The 22,399-nt window shown below is 36.3% G+C and overlaps 1 protein-coding gene across 2 annotated transcripts in view; it reads right to left on the bottom strand.

Moving 5' to 3' along the window:
• LOC144962834 (ATP-dependent DNA helicase PIF1-like) overlaps nt 1-21,624 on the bottom strand; it is a 30,398-nt gene extending 8,774 nt beyond the window's left edge. Inside the window, exons 1-8 of one of the 2 annotated variants that reach the window (XM_078896146.1) lie at nt 21,485-21,624; nt 12,463-12,639; nt 10,468-10,635; nt 9,732-10,191; nt 8,656-8,745; nt 7,677-7,830; nt 1,412-1,526; nt 520-626 (exon numbers count right to left, since the gene is read on the bottom strand). In XM_078896146.1, coding sequence (XP_078752272.1) covers nt 520-626; nt 1,412-1,526; nt 7,677-7,830; nt 8,656-8,745; nt 9,732-10,191; nt 10,468-10,635; nt 12,463-12,594 — 1,226 coding nt within the window. In that variant the 5' untranslated portion in view covers nt 12,595-12,639; nt 21,485-21,624. Of the gene's footprint in view, nt 1-519; nt 627-1,411; nt 1,527-7,676; nt 7,831-8,655; nt 8,746-9,731; nt 10,192-10,467; nt 10,636-12,462; nt 12,640-21,470 lie in introns of both variants that reach the window. The other variant, XM_078896148.1, reaches the window with a different exon arrangement.
• Nucleotides 21,625-22,399: the final 775 nt, after the last annotated feature.

The raw sequence follows: 22,399 nt of genomic DNA, 5'->3' as shown, positions 1-22,399 counted from the left end.
TTATATGACTTTATGACTTTGTGACTTTATAAGAACAGGATTTTTAATATCCGTAATTTTCTTCAATTGGTATTCAAGTGAGAACTTATCTAGACTTCCATAAAAAAAAACTACATGAAATTACAATTTCTGAAACTTCTATGTCATAAAACCAGGACTCTCAAAACATATCCATTACACCACTCAGTAAGATATTTCTCAAAATTACTTAATACTGTAGGGGTATTCAGCAACATAATTGGCAATGAATGGGGACTGACAGAAATATTATGAGACATTTGATTATTTTCGGTGTCGAGCAGCTCAATGGTACTTCCAGATTCTTTTTTCTTATATATATAAATATATATATTTTATTTTATGCACTTAGTGTAAGTAGACAGATGTACCTGTAACAAATTTTATATCAAATGAGGAGTCATCAATCACATTTCTCATCTAAATAATTAGTTTCAGACCGTACCATTCAAAGTAAACTTAGCCATATCAACTTGGTACATGAGATTGAAGTATACTTACACCCCTTTGCGTATATGTTGCAAAATGTCAATAAAGTGTTTGTCCGCTTGTCTTCGTACTTCTGTCAATTCCATGGTCAACTCTATGCTCTTGTGCCAGGCTTCTGACTAACAAAATAAATATTTTCAAAAATTGTATACAAAAGAACTGTTCGGTATACATCACGGAGAGAACATTAATATTGCTAAAGACAGGCATCAGGAGACACTGAAAAGATATTGCCAGAGAAGCACAACAAGAAAATTGACAGGGTTTATATCTGCATAAAACTGGACAAGAAATTAAAACAACATCAACTACCATTGGGTATAAAGCTTTGTGGATGTGACCATAAGTTGACTTAGACGTTTTCCTTTCCTGTGTGGCATGTGCTAATTCTAATCCCTACCTATAAACACATTTTCTTTGAAACAATCAATTCATTTTTTTGTTAAATGAAAACAAAGAATTTTTGATGGAATGTGAAATCAGAGGATATCCAACATTTTGATTCAAGCCAGTAAATTAAATAGACACAAAGGCGATGCAGCTTTGTATCACTTTGAATACAGGGTACGGCAAAACCAAATGGCCTTATTCAAGTGGACAAACACAAAAGACACGGAAGTGGTTGGGGAGGGGGCGATGGAGGAGAGAGATAGTAGATACAGCAAGTGACCACCATCCTAGTCCAGAAAGGAAGCAATGGCTCCTGTCCAAATTTGGTAAAGCAGCTGACCAGTTTTAAAATTGAAATGAGCACAGCCAATATAAATAAAATTATTTGAGTCAAATTATGTAATTCTTAAATCCATAAATTGCATTGTGCCAAAGTTTTTAAAATCAATATCTTCTATTCAAGTGGGGTAAAAATATGACCTAAGTGAATCCCTCTTATTCAAAATTAACCAACCTGAAAGCAGAACTTGCGAACATCCTCTCCTTTAGTCACTGGTGGTAGTTGAAGAAAATCTCCGCATACAATTAACTGTATTCCCCCAAAGGGCATATCAGATTTTCGAATGACCCTGAAATGAAATAAAAACTATTTGATACCATTTCAGATAATATGGGCTCTGCAGTTCTGTCAATTGAAAACCTGGCTTATATTAAATTGGACCTTCTGATCCAGTCAAGTTCAATACAGACATGGTGAAAAGAGAAATAATCTATTCAGAGAGTAAAAAGCATTTTATTCTGTCCATTTCACAATCAGGCCTGTAAATGGCTGGTGGAACTTTTTGAATACGTGAAAATAGACCAACAGGACAAACATATGGATTAACAAACACAACACAGATATGACACATCAACTGACTAGTGAAATCATGTCATTTTTTCCTCCAACTCATAATAAAATAAGCAGGTCCTTATTTTATGCTACAAACAAAATAAAAATCCCAATTATTTGAAAGAGTACACACATTGCTGGTCCCAGGTCTGACTTTGTTGTAAAATGAAAGGAAGAGAACAATTCCTACTTTTTTTAAAGATGTGTAGCGCTTGACACGAGAAGCTGCTTTATCTTTGCTCCTGTTTGTGTTAAATTTTTTAACTGATTCTTTCGTTTATTTGGATTAATTCTTATTCAAGAAGAAGAAGAAGAAGAAGTAGAAGTAGAAGTAGAAGTAGAAGTAGAAATAGAAGTAGAAGTAGAAGAAGAAGGAGAAGAAGAAGGAGAAGAAGAAGGAGAAGAAGGGAAGAAGGAGGAAGAAGAAGAGAGAAGAAGGAGAAGGAAGAAGGAGAGAAGAGAGAAGAAGGAGAAGAAGGAGAAGAAGAGAAGAGGAGAAGAAGGAGAAGAGGAGAAGGAGAAGAAGGAGAAGAAGGAGAAGAAGGAGAAGAAGGAGAAGAAGGAAGAAGAAGGAGAAGAAGGAGAAGAAGGAGAAGAAGGAGAAGAAGGGAGGAGAAGGAGAAGAGAAGGAGAAGAAGGAGGAGAAGAAGGAGAAGAAGGAGAAGAAGAGAAAAGGAAGAAGAAGGAGAAGAAGGAGAAGAAGAGAGAAGAAGAAGGAGAAGAAGGAGAAAGAAGGAGAAGAAGGAAGAGAAGGAGAGAGGAGAAGAGAGGAGAAGGAGAGGAAGGAGAAGAAGGAAGAAGAAGGAGAAGGAAGAAGGAAGAGAAGAGAGGAAGAAGAGAGAAGAGAAGAAGAAGAAGAAGAGAGAGAAGGAGAAGAAGAAGGAAGAAGGAAGAAGAAGAAGAAGAAGAAGGAAGAAGAAGAAGAAGAAGAAGAAGAAGAAGAAGAAGAAGAAGAAGAAGAAGAAGAAGAAGAAGAAGAGAAGGAGAAGAAGAAGAAGAAGAAGAAGAAGAAGAAGAAGAAGAAGAAGAAGAAGAAGAAGAAAGAAGAGAAGAAGAAGAAGAAGAAGAAGAAGAAAGAAGAAAGAAGAAGAAGAAGAAGAAGAAGAAGAAGAAGAAGAGAAAGAAGAAGAAGAAGAAGAAGAGAAAGAAGAAGAAGAGAAGAAGAAGAAAAAGAAGAGAAGAAGAAGAAGAAGAAGAAGAAGAAGAAGAAGAAAGAAGAAGAAGAAGAAGAAAGAAGAAGAAGAGAAGAAAAGAAGAAGAAGAAGAAGAAGAAGAAGAAGAAGAAGAAGAAGAAGAAGAAGAAGAAGAGAAGAAGAAGAAGAAGAAGAAGAAGAAGAAGAAGAAGAAGAAGAAGAAGAAGAAGAAGAAGAAGAAGAAGAAGAAGAAGAAGAAGAAGAAGAAGAAGAAGAAGAAGAGAAGAAGAAGAAGAAGAAGAAGAAGAGAAGAAGAAGAAGAAGAAGAAGAAGAAAGAAGAAGAGAGAAGAAGAAGAAGAGAAGAAGAAGAAGAAGAAAAGAAGAAGAAGAAGAAGAAGAAGAAGAAGAAGAAGAAAGAAGAAGAAGAAGAAGAAGAAGAAGAGAGAAGAAGAAGAAGAAGAAAGAAGAAGAAGAAGAGAAGAGAAGAAGAAGAAAGAAGAAGAAGAAGAAGAAGAAAGAAGAAAGAAGAAGAAGAAGAAGAAGAAGAGATAAATTTAAGCAATCATGGTCGTAAGGAAAGAAAACTTCCGCTGAGAGCAGTTAATCACACCTTTTCATTTGAAGAAAAATATGTATTTCGCATTCATCATTCAAGTTCACTTTCGACCGGATACAATGAAAGCGTTGGGACGGAGATTGTCAACTGGAAAATTTGTGTGAGTCTGTAGCAATATAGAGAGAAATGGCCCCGACTGACATTGTATGTGTTAGTTGATGACTGAGGACACATGTGTTCGAAGACTCGCGCGACTTGACAAGACTTTTGGCGAGACATTGTCAGCAAGGAATTGGCAATTGACACTAGCTGGTACGCGCAGACAGCATCGGCAGGGTAGGGGCCATGTACTGAGGAGTGTGCAAGTGGCGATAATTGAAAAGATGAAATTATATAAGGACTGATAATTTTGTGCGTTGGCACATTATATCCGGCTGGCAGATGTTGTTTGTAACTTTTAGCTTCACATGCAGCATTAATAGTTAACTGGTTTGTTTTGTTTTAGATTCCACTTTGTCTTTCTTTTACGTTTGATTTGTCTTTTGACGAGGCAGATGTTTTTTTCTTTCTTTTTTTTTTTTTACGTCGATATTTGACAGAATCTATCGAGCAAAGTTGTACTATCAGAAATCTGACAATTGTCAAAAGATTTAGAGGCCTGCATAATACAGAAATTGGTATAAAATTCTGCTCCAAGGGTCTCAAAAATTTCTATTTCAGATTACCAATAGTAAATTGTAATTATATCATGCCTTCACATAGACGCCAACTTTAAATTTGGCTCACAGGAGTTTCAGACACCACTCGTAGGAATTTCAACGCCGAACGAGGAATTTCCGCACACAAGAAAAAGGAATTCAAATGGTATTTGATATTGTGTTTACATATTGTATAGTTCTAAATAGATAACTGATTAGAATTATATTATGATACATAAACACATTGCCGAATACAATCCCAAAGTTTCCTTATTTCAAATGAAGTAAAGCGCCAAAACCTAATGGTAGAGATTGTAGTACTGGTGGTAATGTGGTGTTGGTGGTTGTAGTAATAGTAGTAGTGATGATGAAGATGTTATAGTGGTTGTTGTTGTAGTAGTAATGGTAGTGATGATGATATGGTGGTGGTGGTGGTGGTTGAAGTAGTAGTTGTAGTTATGATGATGTGGTGGTGGTATAGTGGTTGTAGTAGTTGTGGTCGTGATGACAATGACGTGGTGGTGGTTGTAGTAGTGGTGGTAGTGTTGTTGATGTGGTGGTGATGGTGGTTGTAGTAGTAGTAGTGGTAATGATGATGTGGTGGTGCTGATGGTTGTAGTAGTAGTGGTAGTGATGATGATGTGGTGGTGGTGGTGGTTGTAGTAGTAGTGCTAGTGATGATGTGGTGGTGGTGGTTGTAGTAGTAGTAGTGGTAATGATGATGTGGTGGTGGTGGTTGTAGTAGTAGTGGTCGTGATGATGTGGTGGTGGTGGTTGTAGTAGTAGTGGTAATGATGATGTGGTGGTGGTGGTTGTAGTAGTAGTGGTAATGATGATGTGGTGGTGGTGGTTGTAGTAGTAGTGGTAATGACGATGTGGTGGTGGTGGTTGTAGTAGTAGTGGTAATGATGATGTAATGGTGTTGGTGGTGGTTGTAGTAATAGTGGTAGTTGCAGTGATGTTGATGTGGAGGTGGTGGTTGCAGTAGTAGTGGTAGTGATGATGTGGTGGTGGTGGTGGTGAGTTGTAGTAGTAGTGCTAGTGATGATGTGGTGGTGGTGGTGTGTAGTAGTAGTAGTGGTAATGATGATGTGGTGGTGGTGGTGGTTGTAGTAGTAGTGGTAGTGATGATGTGGTGGTGGTGGTTGTAGTAGTAGAGGTCGTGATGATGATTTGGTAGTGGTGATTGTAGTAGTAGTGGTAGTGATAATGTGATGCTGGTGGTTGTAGTAGTAGTGGTATTGATGATGATGTGATAGTGGTGGTTGCAGTAGTAGTGGTAGTGATAACGATTTGGTTGTGGTGTTTGTAGTAGTAGTAGTGATGATGATGTGGTGGTGGTTGTAGTAGTAGTGGTAGTGATGATGATGTGGTGGTGGTTGCAGTAGTAGTGGTAGTGATGATGGTTGTAATACTAATGGCAGTGATGATGATGTTGTGGTTGGAGGGGGGGGGGGGGGGAGGTAACCTTGGAACAAACTGACCTCACCGGAATTTAACGGAAGTTGCCCGGAGCCCGGAATTTTTTGCTCCTGACCGGAGTTTTTTCCGGTGAAACCGGAGTTTTGGCATCACTGCCTTCATATTTCTCTAAACCAACTTACTGACTGGAAATACATAAGCTGCAACTATTATCATCATCAATATTATTTCATTATTTTTATAAGTGTCATTAACATAGATGGCTTTGGTTGCAAACTGCTCAACTACGGAAAATCCAGCTAAGCAGGAGATTAAAAAACAAATTTGAGCCTCAGTATAACAGTGATGATGGGACTAGCCTAAAATCCCTGTTACAGAGACGCCAACTGTAAATTTTCTCACAGGAATATCAGACACCACTCGTAGGAATTCCAATGCCGAAAGAGGAATTTCCTCAAATAAGAAAAGTGAATTGGAATGGTATTTGGCATTGTATTTACATATTGTATAGTTCTAAATAGATAACTGATTAGAATTATATTATGCTATATAAACACATTGCCAAATACAATCCCAAAGTTTCCTTATTTTAAATGAAGTAAAGCTCCAAAACCTAATGGTAGTGATTGTAGTACTGGTGGTAGTGAAGATGATGTGGTGGTGGTTGTAGTAGTAGTAGTGGTAGTGATGAGGTGGTGGTGGTGCTTGTTGTAGTAGTGGTAGTGATGATGATGTAGTGGTGGTGGTTGTGGTCATCATGATGATGATGTGGTGGTGGTTGTAGTAGTTGTGGTTGTGATGATGATGTGGTGGTGGTGGTTGTAGTAGCAGTGGTAGTGATGATGATGTGGTGGTGGTGGTTGTAGTAGTAGTAGTGGTAGTGGTGATGATGTGGTGATGGTGGCGCTTGTAGTAGTGGTAGTGATGATGCTGTGGTGGTGGTGGTTGTAGAAGTAGTGGTAGTGATGATGATGTGGTGGTTGTAGTAGTAGTGGTAGTGATGATGATGTGGTGGTGGTGGTGGTGGTTGTAGTAGTATTGGTAGTAATGATGTCGTTGTGGTGGTTGTAGTAGTAAAGGTAGTGATGATGATGTAGTGGTGGAGGTTGTAGTAGTTGAGGAAGTGATGATAATGTGGTGGTGGTTGTTGTAGTAGTAGTGGTAGTGATGATGATGTGGTGGTGGTTGTAGAAGTAGTGGAACAAATTGACCTCACCGGAATTTGACGGAAGTAGCCCGGAACCCGGAATTTTTTAATCCAGACCAGAGTTTTTTCTGGTGAAACCGGAGTTTCGGCATTACTGCTGTTATAACCCAGTCTTGTAGCTGAATTTCAAGGGAAATACACCCCCCCCCCCCCCCCTCCCTCTCCTTCTCGTACTCACTCACTTTTAAACTGACCGTTGTGTGTGTTTTGTGCTTCAGTCCGCCTGTAGCAAGGCCCTGTCATTCGAAAATGATGAAGTTTAGTAGAAAGTAGCCTATACACACACAGAGAAAGGGGGGGGGGGGGGGGGGGGGGGGGGGAGGGGAGGGAGAGAGAGGAGGAGAGAGAGAGAGAGAGAGAGAGAGAGAGAGAGAGAGAGAGAGAGAGAGAGAGAGAGAGAGAGAGAGAGAGAGAGACTATTCACAAACTAGGCATAGCCTAGCTCTCAGTTGCCTTTAGCTGTAGGCTTACCTGAACGTAATGTGGGCGAATGTACTGTATTTGGAGGATTGAGTGGGTTTCTACACTCCTGTTATAACCAATTACTCCCCTATTGCCAGTAAATTTTACGGAAAGCAAAGAGGAAGAAAAAAAATGGGGATTCAAAAAACCTCTGTTATAACAAAGTCATTGTTTTATCCAGACCTTCTATACATGGGTTCCACATTATATATAACAGCCCAATGGACATAAAACATTTTGTCACATGTCAAAATAAAGCTTTTTCATTGGATAGTTTTAGCCAATATTTATATAATGGATATTGGTTAAAGACTGATCTTCGTCAAAAAAATTTTAATCGCTTATCTTTGGAGTTGTACTTTTGAGTCGCAACCAAAGCCATTGATATAATATCATAGAAAATTGTACCTTGCGACAGCCTCTAGTTTATCAAAAAGGTCACCGCTAACCATGGAGACTTCATCAATAATGAGGTGTTTACATGTCTTCCATTGTTGGGCAACCTTTTGTCTGGAGGCCAGTTGAATGCACTGCTGAATAGGGGCTTTGCCAGATCCAATGCCTGTAATTTAAAAGGTTAAAGTAAAGTGAAATGTGTAATAGTATTCAAATCACAGAAGATAGGATTTGAGTTTAAAATAATTAAATAAAAACATAAAAAGATATGAACATAAATAAAAATGACAAAGTATTCAAAGCAATGACATGAAACTTTAGGAAGGAGCATGAGAAGAGATTAAAGACCTAAGCTTCAGAAGGTCTGCTTACTTCTAAAATACAATGTCTATGAAAAGACTCTATCTAGAGTTAAAGAAATAACTACAAGACACTCATACAAGCATTAACGTAAAAATTTCTTCTTTAAATGTAAAATTAATATTGAAACTTGTGATTGTCAGGAAAAAAAAACAAATTTGTAAGCAGTGAAGATAAATCAAAACTATGAATACAAAGCTATATGTTTAATCAAAGGCTACTAGATATAGCTCAACAGCTCAAGTTCCAGAATACTGCTCCCTCAAAACTGTTTAATTACGCGTTTTCTCTTTTAAATAATAATAATAATAATAATAATAATAATAATAATAATAATAATAATAATAATAATAATAATAATAATAATAATAATAATAATAATAATAATAATACATTTTACAACGAAATAACAATTTTGATTGTTACAACCTATTGTTGAGATGTTGCAGAACTTAGCATAATGATGCAGATGACTGCAGATTAAACTGCTAGCAGAGAAAAAAAAAATAAAATAAAAGGAGAGAAAGAAAGAAAGAGGAAAAGAAAAAAAATGATAAAAGAATTCAATTTTACAACAGAACTATCATTTATTTTTAAGTTATAAGAATCCAAATCCTTGCCCACTGCCTACCAGCAAAAGAGTGAAGAGTGGTTCCTCCAATGTGACAGGCTGCTACTCCAGTACTTGCAGTGGCAAATGTGTGACTAGGAGGCAGTGCACCTGATGAGATAAAAATAAATCTAAATTTACGACTCTAAAAATAATTACTTTATATTATTTGACATCTATTTCATTTATTTTTACACCACTGTTGGTAATAATTTGGTAAATTATACGACTCTTAAATTAGATTCAGGAGTTATTGAATTCATATATTAAAATTTACATTGAAATATATATTTGACCCTCTGATTACCAGCTCAGACCAAGAATGGGAGCTGGTTAACATATACCTATGATCCCCAATGTCGACCCCATTCAGTTCTGTGTTTTCTATCTAATAATAAAAGAATTAGATCAGTGAAGGTCAACTTTTCTGAGCAAAATTGCTTTAAAATGGCATTTCAACATGTTAGCTTGGCTACATTTTGACATCATTTTTGACATTTTATTTGCATTCATCAAAAAATGTTTTTTTAAAAATGGATTATTATGTTGGGTAACTATGTTAGACAGAAATCTTTAATGCTTTTGTAATATTAACTTGCGGAATTATATTAGATTCGAAACATTCGAAACAAAGAATGCCTCTTCTCTACGATAGTTTTAAAACGTTGATTGACAGATTTCAGAATGACCTGTAATGTTTCCTAACTCATTGGTTTAATGATTCATTGGTGTTACTTGATAAATCACTTTGACCTGTTTATGTCAAAAGCATTTAAAGGATAGAATCTTAATGTTAGTCTTTAGCCATGGTATGTTATTGTTATGTTTAAAAAATATGTTTACATTCTGCCATAATTCTTTATTAAAACCAGATTTAAAAAATATACATTGTGTTTAAACAGCAATATTGCCCACCATCGCAATTTATCATATTGAGCCCATCAGTAATCAGAGAATTAAAAGATTTCTCAATTATAAAAATAAGGATAAATAAAAGGTAAGGTATCAAACGATAATAGTATAATTAATGCTAAAACAACAAAAAAGAAAAAAAGAAAAAAGAAAAAATACAAGAAAAAAAGAAAAACCAGACTCACCTATGATCCTTTTCAAAAGAAATGACTTTCCAGTTCCAGCACTCCCTGTAAAGAAAATGCTCTTTCCTTTCATTACAGCTTCTAATACTCGTGTTTGTTCTTTACTCAAATGGATGGGCTTTGCTAATATTTTGGACGGACTGATACCATTAATCTTTGAAGAGTGAAGAAGCCTATTTTGATCCTGCATCAATTTTTGCCTCTTAAGTTCTTTGGGATTTTGCGTATTGGGAATATTTTCATCACCCACATTTTGCCTTTTTCTTTTATCACAACCAGCATTTGAGGAAGATGTGGCTAGAGATGACAGTTTTCCTGAAGCTGCTGTTTTTGCCTGGTGTGCTGTTTGGAGATCTTTGATGGTGAGAGGTGAAATTTCATCAAATTCATGCTGCTTACCTGAGAACAGTTTAGACCTGTTTGAAACAAATCCTTTTTGCTTCAAACATTCTAATTTAGTCTGCAAGAAAGTAAGGAAGGGAAAAAAAACGTACAGGTAAGGCTTTTGGAACGAATGAAAGAATCTTTTAAAATGTTCTTTAAAAAAGATAACAATTCAATAGTTGTAGAAAGGGGGGTATTCTACGCTGACAATTTGTCTAAAAATCAGAAAAAGTGGATTCACAGACATGCCTCTCCAACATTGATGATCTGCTTGATATTTTAAAAATATACGAGCGAGTTCCAACAAACCTGATTGCATTTTGACAATGAACTATCCAAACCATAAATTTACCTGTAAAGTTTTGATGAACATCATTAGCTTATCTGGTGGGCAGTTGGAAAGCATGAACTGAATCTTTTGGTCTGGTAACTTAATTGTAGCTTTCCCATCCTTGACAAATTTCTTATGAACCAATAGCTCTTTCACAGCATATTTACATTCCCTTTTCGGAAAACAAATCTGAAATAAAACAAAGTTAATGTGTCATTATCATTAATACTAACCATTTAAAGTAAACACAGCCACATATCTGAAATAGAAATCAAAGTTATACAGAGTCACCAATGTGAGAAGTGATTTTTTGCATGATCTTACACACTTATTTCATATCAAATGTTAGACCAAAGTCACAATTTTTTATTGGATTGATTGAAAGAAGAAAAAAAAGAAAGAAAGAAAGAGAGAGAGAGAGATAGAGAGAGAGAGAGAGAGAGAGAGAGAGAGAGAGAGAGAGAGAGAGAGAGAGAGAGAGAGAGAGAGAGAGAAATGGTTTTACAAGGGATCCAAATCTAACCTGGCAATGGTTTTGGATGTAATAGAAGTTCAAAAAGTTTGGGCATAACAATACTATATCAAATACATGTTCTACAAAGTTCCAAAGTAAAAATATATTTCAATTGGTGAATTAAAAAACATAGCTGCTATTTATTTTTTCTTAAATCCCACGTAGGAACATCCCAACCCAAAAGACCAAATAAATTACATTGTCCAGCGTGAAGATCAATAAGCTTAAATGGGATCATAGTCGTTAAAGGTAAATAACAATTCGCAAACAAACTTTAGAGCTCCATAAAATTAAGACTAAAAAATGAAAGATACCTGTTTTGTATTTCAATATAAGCTGTTGATAAAGTGTCCAAGTTAGTTCCCATATTCCTTCATGTGTGTATTTGTGGAAAAACATGCTAGTAAAAAGTGGTGTTAATTACTACTAGTACAAACCAGTAATTCCATAAATAATATTGACTTTTGCCATCAGTGAATAGAATACATCAACCCCTGCTGGTATGGCCCTACACCAACAAAAATATGATAATATTCATCGAACATTGTCAATCTTGTATTATTTGTCTATTTTCAACTAATTTTAATTTTTAATGTCACTAAAAATTACAAAATCTTACTTTCTGGTTGAAAACAGACTGTCGTACTAATTATTCTACAGGAATGAACAGAGAATAATCAAATCTTGTAATTTCAAAATAACGCTTTTATAAGTTTAACCTTTTCCAAACTCAGTTTGACTTATCTACAACTAGATATGGAATCATCCCGTTTTCACCTAGAAAGCATGTGTAACTGCAATAAGACCTGGTCTTCTGATTTTATCAATGGAATTGTAGACTTGCCCAAATAACATGCACATCCTTCATGAAAAAGCCTATTGATCTGTAGTTATGACCAAATGAATGATGAGTAAATTATGCTTTATAATCAGCCTCGCTTTTAAACAGCAAGAACTAGAAGTACGGCAGAGCATCAATCACTCGGTTGTTACAGGGAACCGCAGTTAACTATGTAAGTTATTTTCTGTGTGACGTTTGTAACAAAATTTGAGAAAAAAATAAATCCATTTCAAGTAATAGTTCTTAGCAGTGGTAGCAATACACTAAAAACCACTAATTGAAACTTTGCTTAATTGGAACAGACGCTTAATTTAAATTAAAAAGTTTTGATTGTGGCAGAATTTTTCTATATAATTTCTACTGTTAAATGTAACACAAACCGGTTAAATGGAGTCTCTACCAAAATCCCCCCCGACTAACCCCCTTTTTTTTCCAAAGAAACAAAAATGTCTTTCTCATGAGTAATAATAATATTATTGTAGGCCCACAGTCAATAGCACCGCTGAGTCACTTACGATCAATTATAAGCAATGGGCCTCCGAGCATCAAGGATGGATAATGGCACAAAATATAAATAAGTTTTATCTTAAAGAATATACGACATCAATTAAATAAATAACTGAATCTGAATTTTGGTCTGGAATACTTAGCATCATCATACCTTTATCTGCACTTCACGGAATTCATCCCGGCCCAATGTTACAGTCAAATTCCTGTGTTGTGTCTTCTTTACAACATTTCCTGTTGCCGAAATTTCTTCAATTCCAACTGTACAGCATATGCTTGTGTCCATGACTTCAACCAATATGTCTATAAAGATATTTATTTCTTGTGCCAACTGAGAACATAAAAGACAGCTATAATTATACTATTATTAGTATTAGTTGTAGAAAATTAGAGGCATAATATGGGCAAATTACAATCTTCTATACTTATAGTTAGAGAAGGCCATAATGTAGAGACAAGAGTATCTAAATCTAAGTATTTTAATTATATCAAGATTTAAAATCAGTACAAGAAAAGTTCTCTAATAGCTATTTATCAATATTTAGAAAGCCCCATGATCTGATTTGATGGAAACTGAAAGTTTAAATTTAAAATAAAAATGAATATTATGAAAAAAAGTAATCACAAGCCCTATTTATATGTGCATCATGCCAGGCCCAAATATGGCCCAGCACATGTGATAGTAACCAATTGCTTGCAATGTATGTCCCTAGCAGGACTAGTGCTGATCACTAGTGATAACATAGGATTCTGAATAGAAGTAGAAGCTGAGGAATAAGAGTGTCTGCATAAGGCATATCAAATTCAGAACCCAAACAGACCACAGATGCTGCAAGGGGCAATGATGAAGAAACTGAAAAAGAATAATGATAATGCATATATTTTTATTTTTATGATGAAAAATATTAGGGGGTAGAGGCGACCCCTAAAAGTTAAAAGACAACTGAAAACCAAAGCCTTGTCAAGTCAGTATATAATGCTTTTTAAAAATGAAGTGACTATTTCTCTGAACGCTTGGGGAAATAAACTTGACCTCTATTTCTCTGAATGGTTTCCGTTCTCAAGATTTTTTTATTATTTGCGAGAGTGTGTGTATGATGAATGTGTGTGGATTCTGGAGATTTTCTTTTGCCGATGGTTGGGTGCTCTGTCTTCTATTCCCTCCTTTCTGTTACACTCCTATCCTGCGTTGCAATGTCCTCTCACAGAATAAGGTTCTTTATTCTGTGGTCCTGTCCTATAATGTTTCAAAAACAAACAAAAATTCCCTTTATTAACCCCATAGGGGAAATTTGTCTTAAGGTCTATTCCAAGGTAAGACTGGAATAACCCAGGCATCAGCTGCAGTGCAGCTGGGGCTGAGCTAGGCTGAGCTAGGGAGAGGTGACTTGCTCAATGCCACAGTGCAGCGGGTATTCGAACTTGGCACCTTTCAGGTCCGAGCAAAGACCATACTGCTGAGTCACGCTGCTCCTGTCCTTAACTGACTCCTGTTTTTGTACACATGAGTGTGTGCTTGTGTGTGTATTTTTTGAGAGGTTTTCTTTTGCCAATAGGGAACAGTATATGTATTAGATTATTTGAAAGCAACAATATCTCATACAGTGCTGTGTGAGGTAAAAAGTATCAGGATCTATTGCTATCTAGACGTACTAAGTACTTTTGGAGTAATCGTGAAAGCGAGACGATTCCGCAACCCCCTACCCACACATAAACCTTAGATAAAATCTGTCATTTGTCAACAATATGGCTAAAAAACGCTATCCATTCCATTCTAACATTTGAGCATTTACTTTTAAATCGACGTCACGTCCGTAATCCACAAGCCACGGGAAGCTATTCAGAGCATTCAGAGAAATAGAGTTTAACTTTATTTTCCCCATGTGTTCAGAGAAATACAGCTGGCCTTTTAAAAAATTAAAATACTTTCCTTCAATTTTTTTCCTGATGGATTTATTTATTGATCAATAGTCAATAGAGATAGCCTCTTTCAAAATATCACAGATAACAGGGAAAATAATGCGATGTAGGTGTGGGCTGAGACAATCTGTTTGTTGCTTTTTAGAGAGGTCGCTGTGGGAACTTATTTATTGTTGTTTCAATGTTGAGTTGTTTTGGCTATTGAGTTGTTGTTTTGAAATGTTTTCATGTTGGGTAACCTGTTGGCGTTGGGTGTCACTGTGAGTTCAATTCACTTTTATGTGTTATTTCTTCCCTGAGTTTGTGACGTCACATTGGGTATAAAAACGGGGTTGCATTCATTTCCCAAGCTCTTCTTTTTCTTACTACTTAACTATGGATTGTTGATTGAAATTATATACTAGTCAAGTGTTGACTCTTGTTTTTATTACCAGGTGGACATTCCCGGACTACTCGCGTTATGTCTTGAAATATGGCATTTTTTAACCGCCCATATATGTCCTTTAACATTAACATATATGGAGAACGCCCACTTCGGTGGAGACTTTTTCTCAACTTTTTCCTTTATTTTACATATCATGAACGAGATTGAGAAATCCGTTCACAACATCGCCATATTATAATATTTATAATTGTAATCATAACATTTGAATTTGAAGGAGCAATTTGGTGTAGTGTGTAGTGTATTTTTTTTTATTATCAATTGTCAATGACAATGCAATGATTCAATTCAATGATTACATTTACTTTTTTTTACATTAGGCAGTTTAGTAAGCAGCAGCAGTGGCAGTCAAATTTTGACCTAACTCGCCCATAGGAAAGTTGTGACCGAAAATTGCCGTTCGCGTTTCGGGGGGTTCAATTAAAGATGCATAACTTCGTTGTAAAGAGGAATATCGCAGATATTTTGATATCATTATTTTCGTCTTTCAATTTCCTTTTAAATGGTGCCAATTAAGGAAAAATCCATTAATAATTCCAGAAGTTATATGAAGTTAAAATTTGGCAATTTTCAAATGCATTTATTTTTTTATTTACCGCGTGTGTTTTTAAAATTTAAACGCTTGTTTTTAGAATAACATCTAAACTATATTCATGCCAAATTTCAGGGCTCTATATCGACTCGCAGACACCTTTTAACTCTGCGCCGAAATGCCTTGTTTACATTATCTTCTCATCATGGCTGCCGGAAAATATCGATATTCATATCGATATTTTAAATTTAGTTATGTATTATGTTAAATTTAGTCCATAATATTTTCAGTACTATTATTTGCTATGTTTTTATTTTGAATACATACTTTCCAACTTTATTTATAGGCATTTTATAGTTTTTGTTTTAAAAGTTCGTATATTTCTTCTCTTTGTGAAATCCGATATTAATAATATCGATATTTTAAAAATACCAACTGCTTTAATTTAATTTTATTTTACTTTGCCATCAAGTCATCAAGTTTCTTTCCCATATGTTTAGCATGTTTATCATTTGTATCCATATTCTAAAGGCCTTAGCCTTAATAATTATTATGGTAAGAAGTTCTATTAGTTTTGACACCCCCATACATACAGAGAGAAGGGGGGAGGGGGTGGGGGGATAAAATTATATTAATATGATGATATGATACGATATAAGTCCAGATTTATGTAGGCTTTTACAGCCTTTTATCTGCTCTTGTGCATTCGTGAACGTATATAATTCAAGTCTCTCAAAACTGGGCATGCCACATGGTGGAAGGAGGTGTCTGAATTTAACTTTACATATTTTTCTGTTTCAAAATGAGCATCAAGACGGCACTTGAATGCCTGCAATGAAGGGGCGTCGACAACTGTTGCAGGCAGGCGGTTCCATTTGTCGACTACCCTAACTGAGAAAAAGTTCTGCCTAAGGTTTAGAGAACACCTTTCTTTGGAGAGTTTGAATCTGTGTCCTCTGGTGGTGCTGGTGGAATCAAGATTTAGAGGGCTCGTGCTAACATAGTATAAATTATGTGTGTATTTGTACGCTTCAATTAGGTCTCCTCTGCATGCTAGGTTTTCTTATCTTTTTCAGTCTTTCTGTGTATTCTAGATCTTTGAATCCCGGAATGACCCGAGTTGCGCGTCTTAGAACACTTTCTATGAGGTCTTTGTTTTTCTGTAGTCGTGGTGCCCATGCTACATTGCCAAATTCCAAGTGGGGACGTACAAGTGCAGTGAACAATTGTCTCATGTTATCTCTATCAAGATGAGTGAAAGACCTCCTAATGAGGCCAACGATTCTGTTTGCTTTATTTACTTGGGTTTCTATGTGCTTAGAGAACTTCAGTTCCTGATCTACTAACACACCTAAATCTTTTTCCTCTTCAGTAGGCTGAAGTATGACAGTCTCGCTAGAGTCATGATTTCTCATTGTGTACTGATGGTGCGGGTTTCTATATCCCAAGTGCAAGACATGGCACTTATCTGCATTAAACCTAAGCTGCCATTTATCAGCCCACTGTACCAAGCTGTCAAGATCACTTTGGAGCTGAGTTATGAACTCTTCCTTGTCTACTCTAGAGAACACCTTAGTGTCATCTGCATACATTTGGCACAGAGAGTCCACAACGTCTGGAAGATCGTTAATAAATATTACAAACAAAACTGGACCAAGGCAGCTTCCCTGCGGAACACCACTCGATACTGGTGCCCAGTCCGAAAAACTGCCGTTCACCCTAACACGCTGTCTTCTCCCAATCAGGAAATCTGAGATCCAAGCTAGCAAACATGAACTGATGCCATATGATCCAAGTTTCTTAATAAGGCGTTGATGTGGAACACTGTCAAATGCTTTGGCGAAATCAAGGTACACTGCATCGACAGGTATGCCACTGTCCAAATACCGAGTCCAAGAGTCGAGAGCAGCTAACAAATTAGTGGTACATGAGCGTTTGGATATAAAACCGTGTTGATACTCAGACAGCAACTTTTGTTCCATTAAGTATTTGACTACTTTGTCCCTAATCACGGATTCCATTATTTTGCAAATCACACACGTTAATGATACCGGACGATAGTTACTTGCTTTGCTCTTCTCACCCTTTTTAAAAAGTGGAGTTACATTTGCATCTTTCCAGATGCTGGGCAGCTTCCCTTCCCTAAGTGACTTGTTGAACAACTCTGCTAAGGGTTCTGCTAGCTGTTCTGCCAGTTCTTTTAGTTCACATGGGTGTATCCCATCAGGGCCAGAGGATTTCGAGGAGCCTAAATTTTTAAGCTTATTCCACACATCTTTACAAGTGAATATAATGTCACTAAGAGAAGAGTCAACTTCAGATTTTTCACAATCAGGAATATCCTCCACTCTCTCGTTTGTGAATACACTACAGAAAAATGTATTGAGGAGGTTTGCCTTATCTTTGTCAGCTGACACAAGTTTACCGTCATTGTCCTTGAGGTCGGCTAGGCCTTCTTGCACTTTCATCTTACTCTTAGCATAGGAGAAGAATGCCTTTGGATTATTTTTCGCATCTTGCGCTATAGACTTTTCATAGTCTAGAACTGCTTTCCGGCACGCCACTTTTGCTTGGTTCCTGGCTCTTGTGTAGGCTAGCCAGTCTCTCTGGTCTAGTGTTCCCAAGTATTTCTTGTATATCTGTTTCTTATTACGTAACTTAGACATAGCCATCTCACTCCACCAGACAGGTGTCTTGCGTTTGCCTGCAGGCCCTGATCCACTTTTAGGAATACATTCCTCAGTTGCAGTTTCTACAGTCTTTTTGATGCAGTTCCATGTATCATTTGCATCCTTATCCTGAATTTTGGCAAGTAAATTGCTGTCATTCACACACTTTCTCAGTTTATCAAAGTCAGCTTTTTTGTAGTTATACCGTCTTTCTTTCTTTACTTCAATTTTTGTGCAACACACAAAGTTAAAAGCTAAAACATGATGATGACTTTTGCCAAGGGGAGCGTTATGAGTCAAATTTTTCACCATGCTCTCTTCAGATGATAAAACTAGGTCTATGAGTGTTGGTTTCTGATCCCCTCGAAAATGCGTTGGCGACTTAACATGCTGATAGAGGAAAGAGTCTCTATAGAACTCTAAGAATTCTAATGCTTTGTTGCCTGAGGCTGTCTCATTTACCCAATCAACATCTGGTTGATTGAAGTCACCGGTGATTAATACATATGCCCTATCCTTAGTAAGGTCCAGCATAGTCTGATACAACTTATTGGTGTTCTCTGGGGAACTAGTTGGAGACCTATACGCACATCCAGCTAGTAATTTTTCACCATCCCTCACTTTCAATTCGATCCAAACACTCTCATTAGCTAACTTTTGGTCAGGTGTCAGGGTGATTTCTTGTGCACCTATCTCCTCTTTCACATAAATGATGATACCCTGTGGCCGTTAATTTGGTTGTCAAAACAATTAGAAAATGAACAATAACCATCCATGTCAACTTCAGCTTTCTGTACAGCCAACTTAAAATGTTTTGGTAAAACTTCTGATACAAAGAAAATATCTGGCTGCTCATGTAAAAGAAAATGAGACAACTCTAAACGCTTGTTTAACAAAGTATCTACATTTGTACACATGCATTTTAGCACATGCATTTTTAATTGTCAGTTCAAATGATGTAATAGCAATAAACCCAAAGTGGTTCAGCAGAATTTTTTAAAGTATTAAAAGCCAGAACTTTCCTTCTAATTAGGTATAATAGGGAATCTGTTTCAATTTATTTGAACTTTTTCAATCTACCATTTTATTTATATGCAATTAAATTGCCATAGGTAAATATAAACTCATTTTGTCATTACACAACATGTTTATATCTTTTCATTTAAATACTCTCAAACCCTTTTTTATTCTCTATGTATTAATTAGAAGAGGGGATTATTTGCAATTGTTTCAGTGAGATATTGGGGATAAATCCAAAAGTGATAGAGCAAATTGTTTCTTACGTCTAGCCGAGTTTTTGATTATGTAACATTTGCGTCATTTATGTAATAATGTGTTAATTTGAAATGTTTATCTTCCTCTTTATTAATGTAAATGCATTGTCCTCGATAAGACGAACATTTTGGTACACAATATATGATAAGAACTCAATATAGGGAGTTTAATAGAAATTCTAAATGTACCTCACACACTTGAAACCAATGTCATATGAAAGAGCTGGCAACACAGATTACAAAACAGTTTGAATTTTGTTTGTATCTTGATTAGAAATGTAGTTACGGCAGTTCAAAGTCTGAAATTTCAGACCGATTTTTACCCCAAAATTACCATTGCAAAGTTGTGACCGAAATCGCGTGATGTTAATAAAAAATGGTTAAAACAGTCAATATGGAGTTCTTATCATATATTGTATACCAAAATGTTCGTCTTATCGAGGACAATGCATTTACATTAATAAAGAGGAAGATAAACATTTCAAATTAACACATTATTACATAATATGACGCAAATGTTACATAATCAAAAACTCGGCTAGACGTAAGAAACAATTTGCTCTATCACTTTTGGATTTATCCCCAATATCTCATTGAAACATTTGCAAATAATTCCCCTCTTCTAATTAATACATAGAGAATAAAAAAGGGTTTGAGAGTATTTAAATGAAAAGATATAAACATGTTGTGTAATGTCATAATGAGTTTATTTTTACCTATGGCAATTTAATTGCATATAAATAAAATGGTAGATTGAAAAAGTTCAAATAAATTGAAACAGATTCCCTATTATACCTAATTAGAAGGAAAGTTATGGCTTTTAATACTTTAAAAAATTCTGCTGAACCACTTTGGGTTTATTGCTATTACATCATTTGAACTGACAATTAATATAATTTTATCCCCCTACCCCCTACCCCCTCCCCCCTTCTCTCTCAATATATGGGGGTGTCAAAACTAATAGAACTTCTTACCATTACCATAATAATTATTAATGCTAAGGCCTTTAGAATATGGATACAAATGATAAACATATCTAAACATATGGGAAAGAAACTTGATGACTTGATGGCAAAGTAAAATAAAATTAAATTAAAGCAATTGGTATTTTTAAAATATCGATATTATTAATATCGGATTTCACAAAGAGAAGAAATATACGAACTTTTAAAACAAAAACTATAAAAAGCCTATAAATAAAGTTGGAAAGTATGTATTCAAAATAAAAACATAGCAAATAATAGTACTGAAAATATTATGGACTAAATTTAACATAATACATAACTAAGTTTAAAATATCGATATGAATATCGATATCGTCCGGCAGCCATGATGAGAAGATAATGTAAACAAGGCATTTCGGCGCAGAGTTAAAAGGTGTCTGCGCATCGATATAGAGCCCTGAAATTTGGCATGAATAAAGTTTAGATGTTATTCTAAAAACAAGCGTTTAAATTTTAAAAACACACGCGGTAAATAAAAAAATAAATGCATTTGAAAATTGCCAAATTTTAACTTCATATAACTTCTGGAATTATTAATGGATTTTTCCTTAATTGGCACCATTTAAAAGGAAATTGAAAGACGAAAATAATGATATCAAAATATCTGCGATATTCCTCTTTATAACGAAGTTATGCATCTTTAATTGAACCCCCCAAAACGCGAACGGCAATTTTCGGTCACAACTTTCCTATGGGCGAGTTGGGTCAAAATTTGACTGCCACTGCTGCTGCTCACTAAACTGCCTACTCAATATTGACTGTTTTAACCATTTTTTATTAACATCACGCGATTTCGGTCACAACTTTGCAATGGTAATTTTGGGGTAAAAATCGGTCTGAAATTTCAGACTTTGAACTGCCGTAACTACATTTCTAATCAAGATACAAACAAAATTCAAACTGTTTTGTAATCTGTGTTGCCAGCTCTTTCATATGACATTGGTTTCAAGTGTGTGAGGTACATTTAGAATTTCTATTAAACTCCCTATTTACATGATGAAGACGAGACAGAGAGAGGGTTGGAGTTGGAGGGAGGCACAGAGAGAGAGAGAGAGAGAGAGAGAGAGAGAGAGAGAGAGAGAGAGAGAGAGAGAGAGAGACTAAGAGTAAACTTAGGAACATAAGGGAAATTTAAAAAAAAAAAAAGTAAGTGCTAGCCTATCACTATCTACGACGACTACTACGAAGTGACAAAAAGTTAGAGTTAGAGAGAGTAGAGGAGTTCGACGAAGTGAGAGAGAGAGAGAGAGAGAGAGAGAGAGAGAGAGAGAGAGAGAGAGAGAGAGAGAGAGAGAGAGAGAGAGAGAGAGAGAGAAATCACCTGAGTTGACTTACTCTGCACTTTTCAGATATTTGTATTTTTTAAATCAAAGTTTGCAGTGGAGTGAAAGTGCAAATTTGTTCAACTGTTGTTTTAAAAAGTTGGCTACTGATTAGTGTTGGGTTATTTGATCGCTTTTACTCGATCGACGACCGAGCGCCAAGCCACGAGTCAGTGCTCGATCTCAATGCCGGAAGAGCGAGTTAGTAAAACGATCACTCGATCGTAAAACGATCAAGCGGGTTGTGAGCTTGAGACGATCTTGACACGTGAGACGAGCTTGAGACGATCAGGATTCGAGCGAGCGGAGGGGTAACGAGTGTTTCGAATCATTTCAAATTCAAACGATCACAGTTTGCCATCCGATACCAATCGCCAATGTTTGCACACGGTAGTCTGTGGTTCTTCCACAGCCCTCACTCCTTGTCAGATGTTAGTGTGTCTGGGTGGCAGTGGCAGGGAAATTCGTATAGGTGTATCACGCGTGTGTGACAAGACTTCATTAAACCTACTAAAGTTTGACTATCACACACACACACACACACACACACTACACACACACACACACACACTAAGGCTATTTCTATGACACACACGCATCCCTCTATCAATGAACACTCCTACAGTAGTGCGGCTATGTGGTCTAGTCATGACGTAACTATAGGTAGTACTCTAGTCGACCATGGCTCTCGTGCATTATAATGGTCTAGTGGTATGACACCCGCTTTGGGATCGGAAAGTCCTGGGTTCGAGCCTCGCGCTCGGTGCATAGTTGAGTCTTTGGACAAGGCTCTTTACTCACATTCTCTCACCGTACTCAGGTGTAAAATGAGTACCTGGCCGTTAACAGCGTTGTCTTTGTCTGAAAAATTGTAATATCGCCTAACAGGCGGCATGTCCCGTCCTACATATTAAATGTTGCTGTTGAC

Source organism: Berghia stephanieae, chromosome 1 (genome assembly GCF_034508935.2).
Source record: "Berghia stephanieae isolate SIO BIC M18660-M18661 chromosome 1, UCSD_Bste_1.3, whole genome shotgun sequence".
Taxonomy (NCBI): Eukaryota; Metazoa; Mollusca; class Gastropoda; order Nudibranchia; family Aeolidiidae; genus Berghia; species Berghia stephanieae.
Note: the sequence above shows the minus strand (reverse complement) of the source record. Positions and strands in the feature narration are given on the sequence as shown.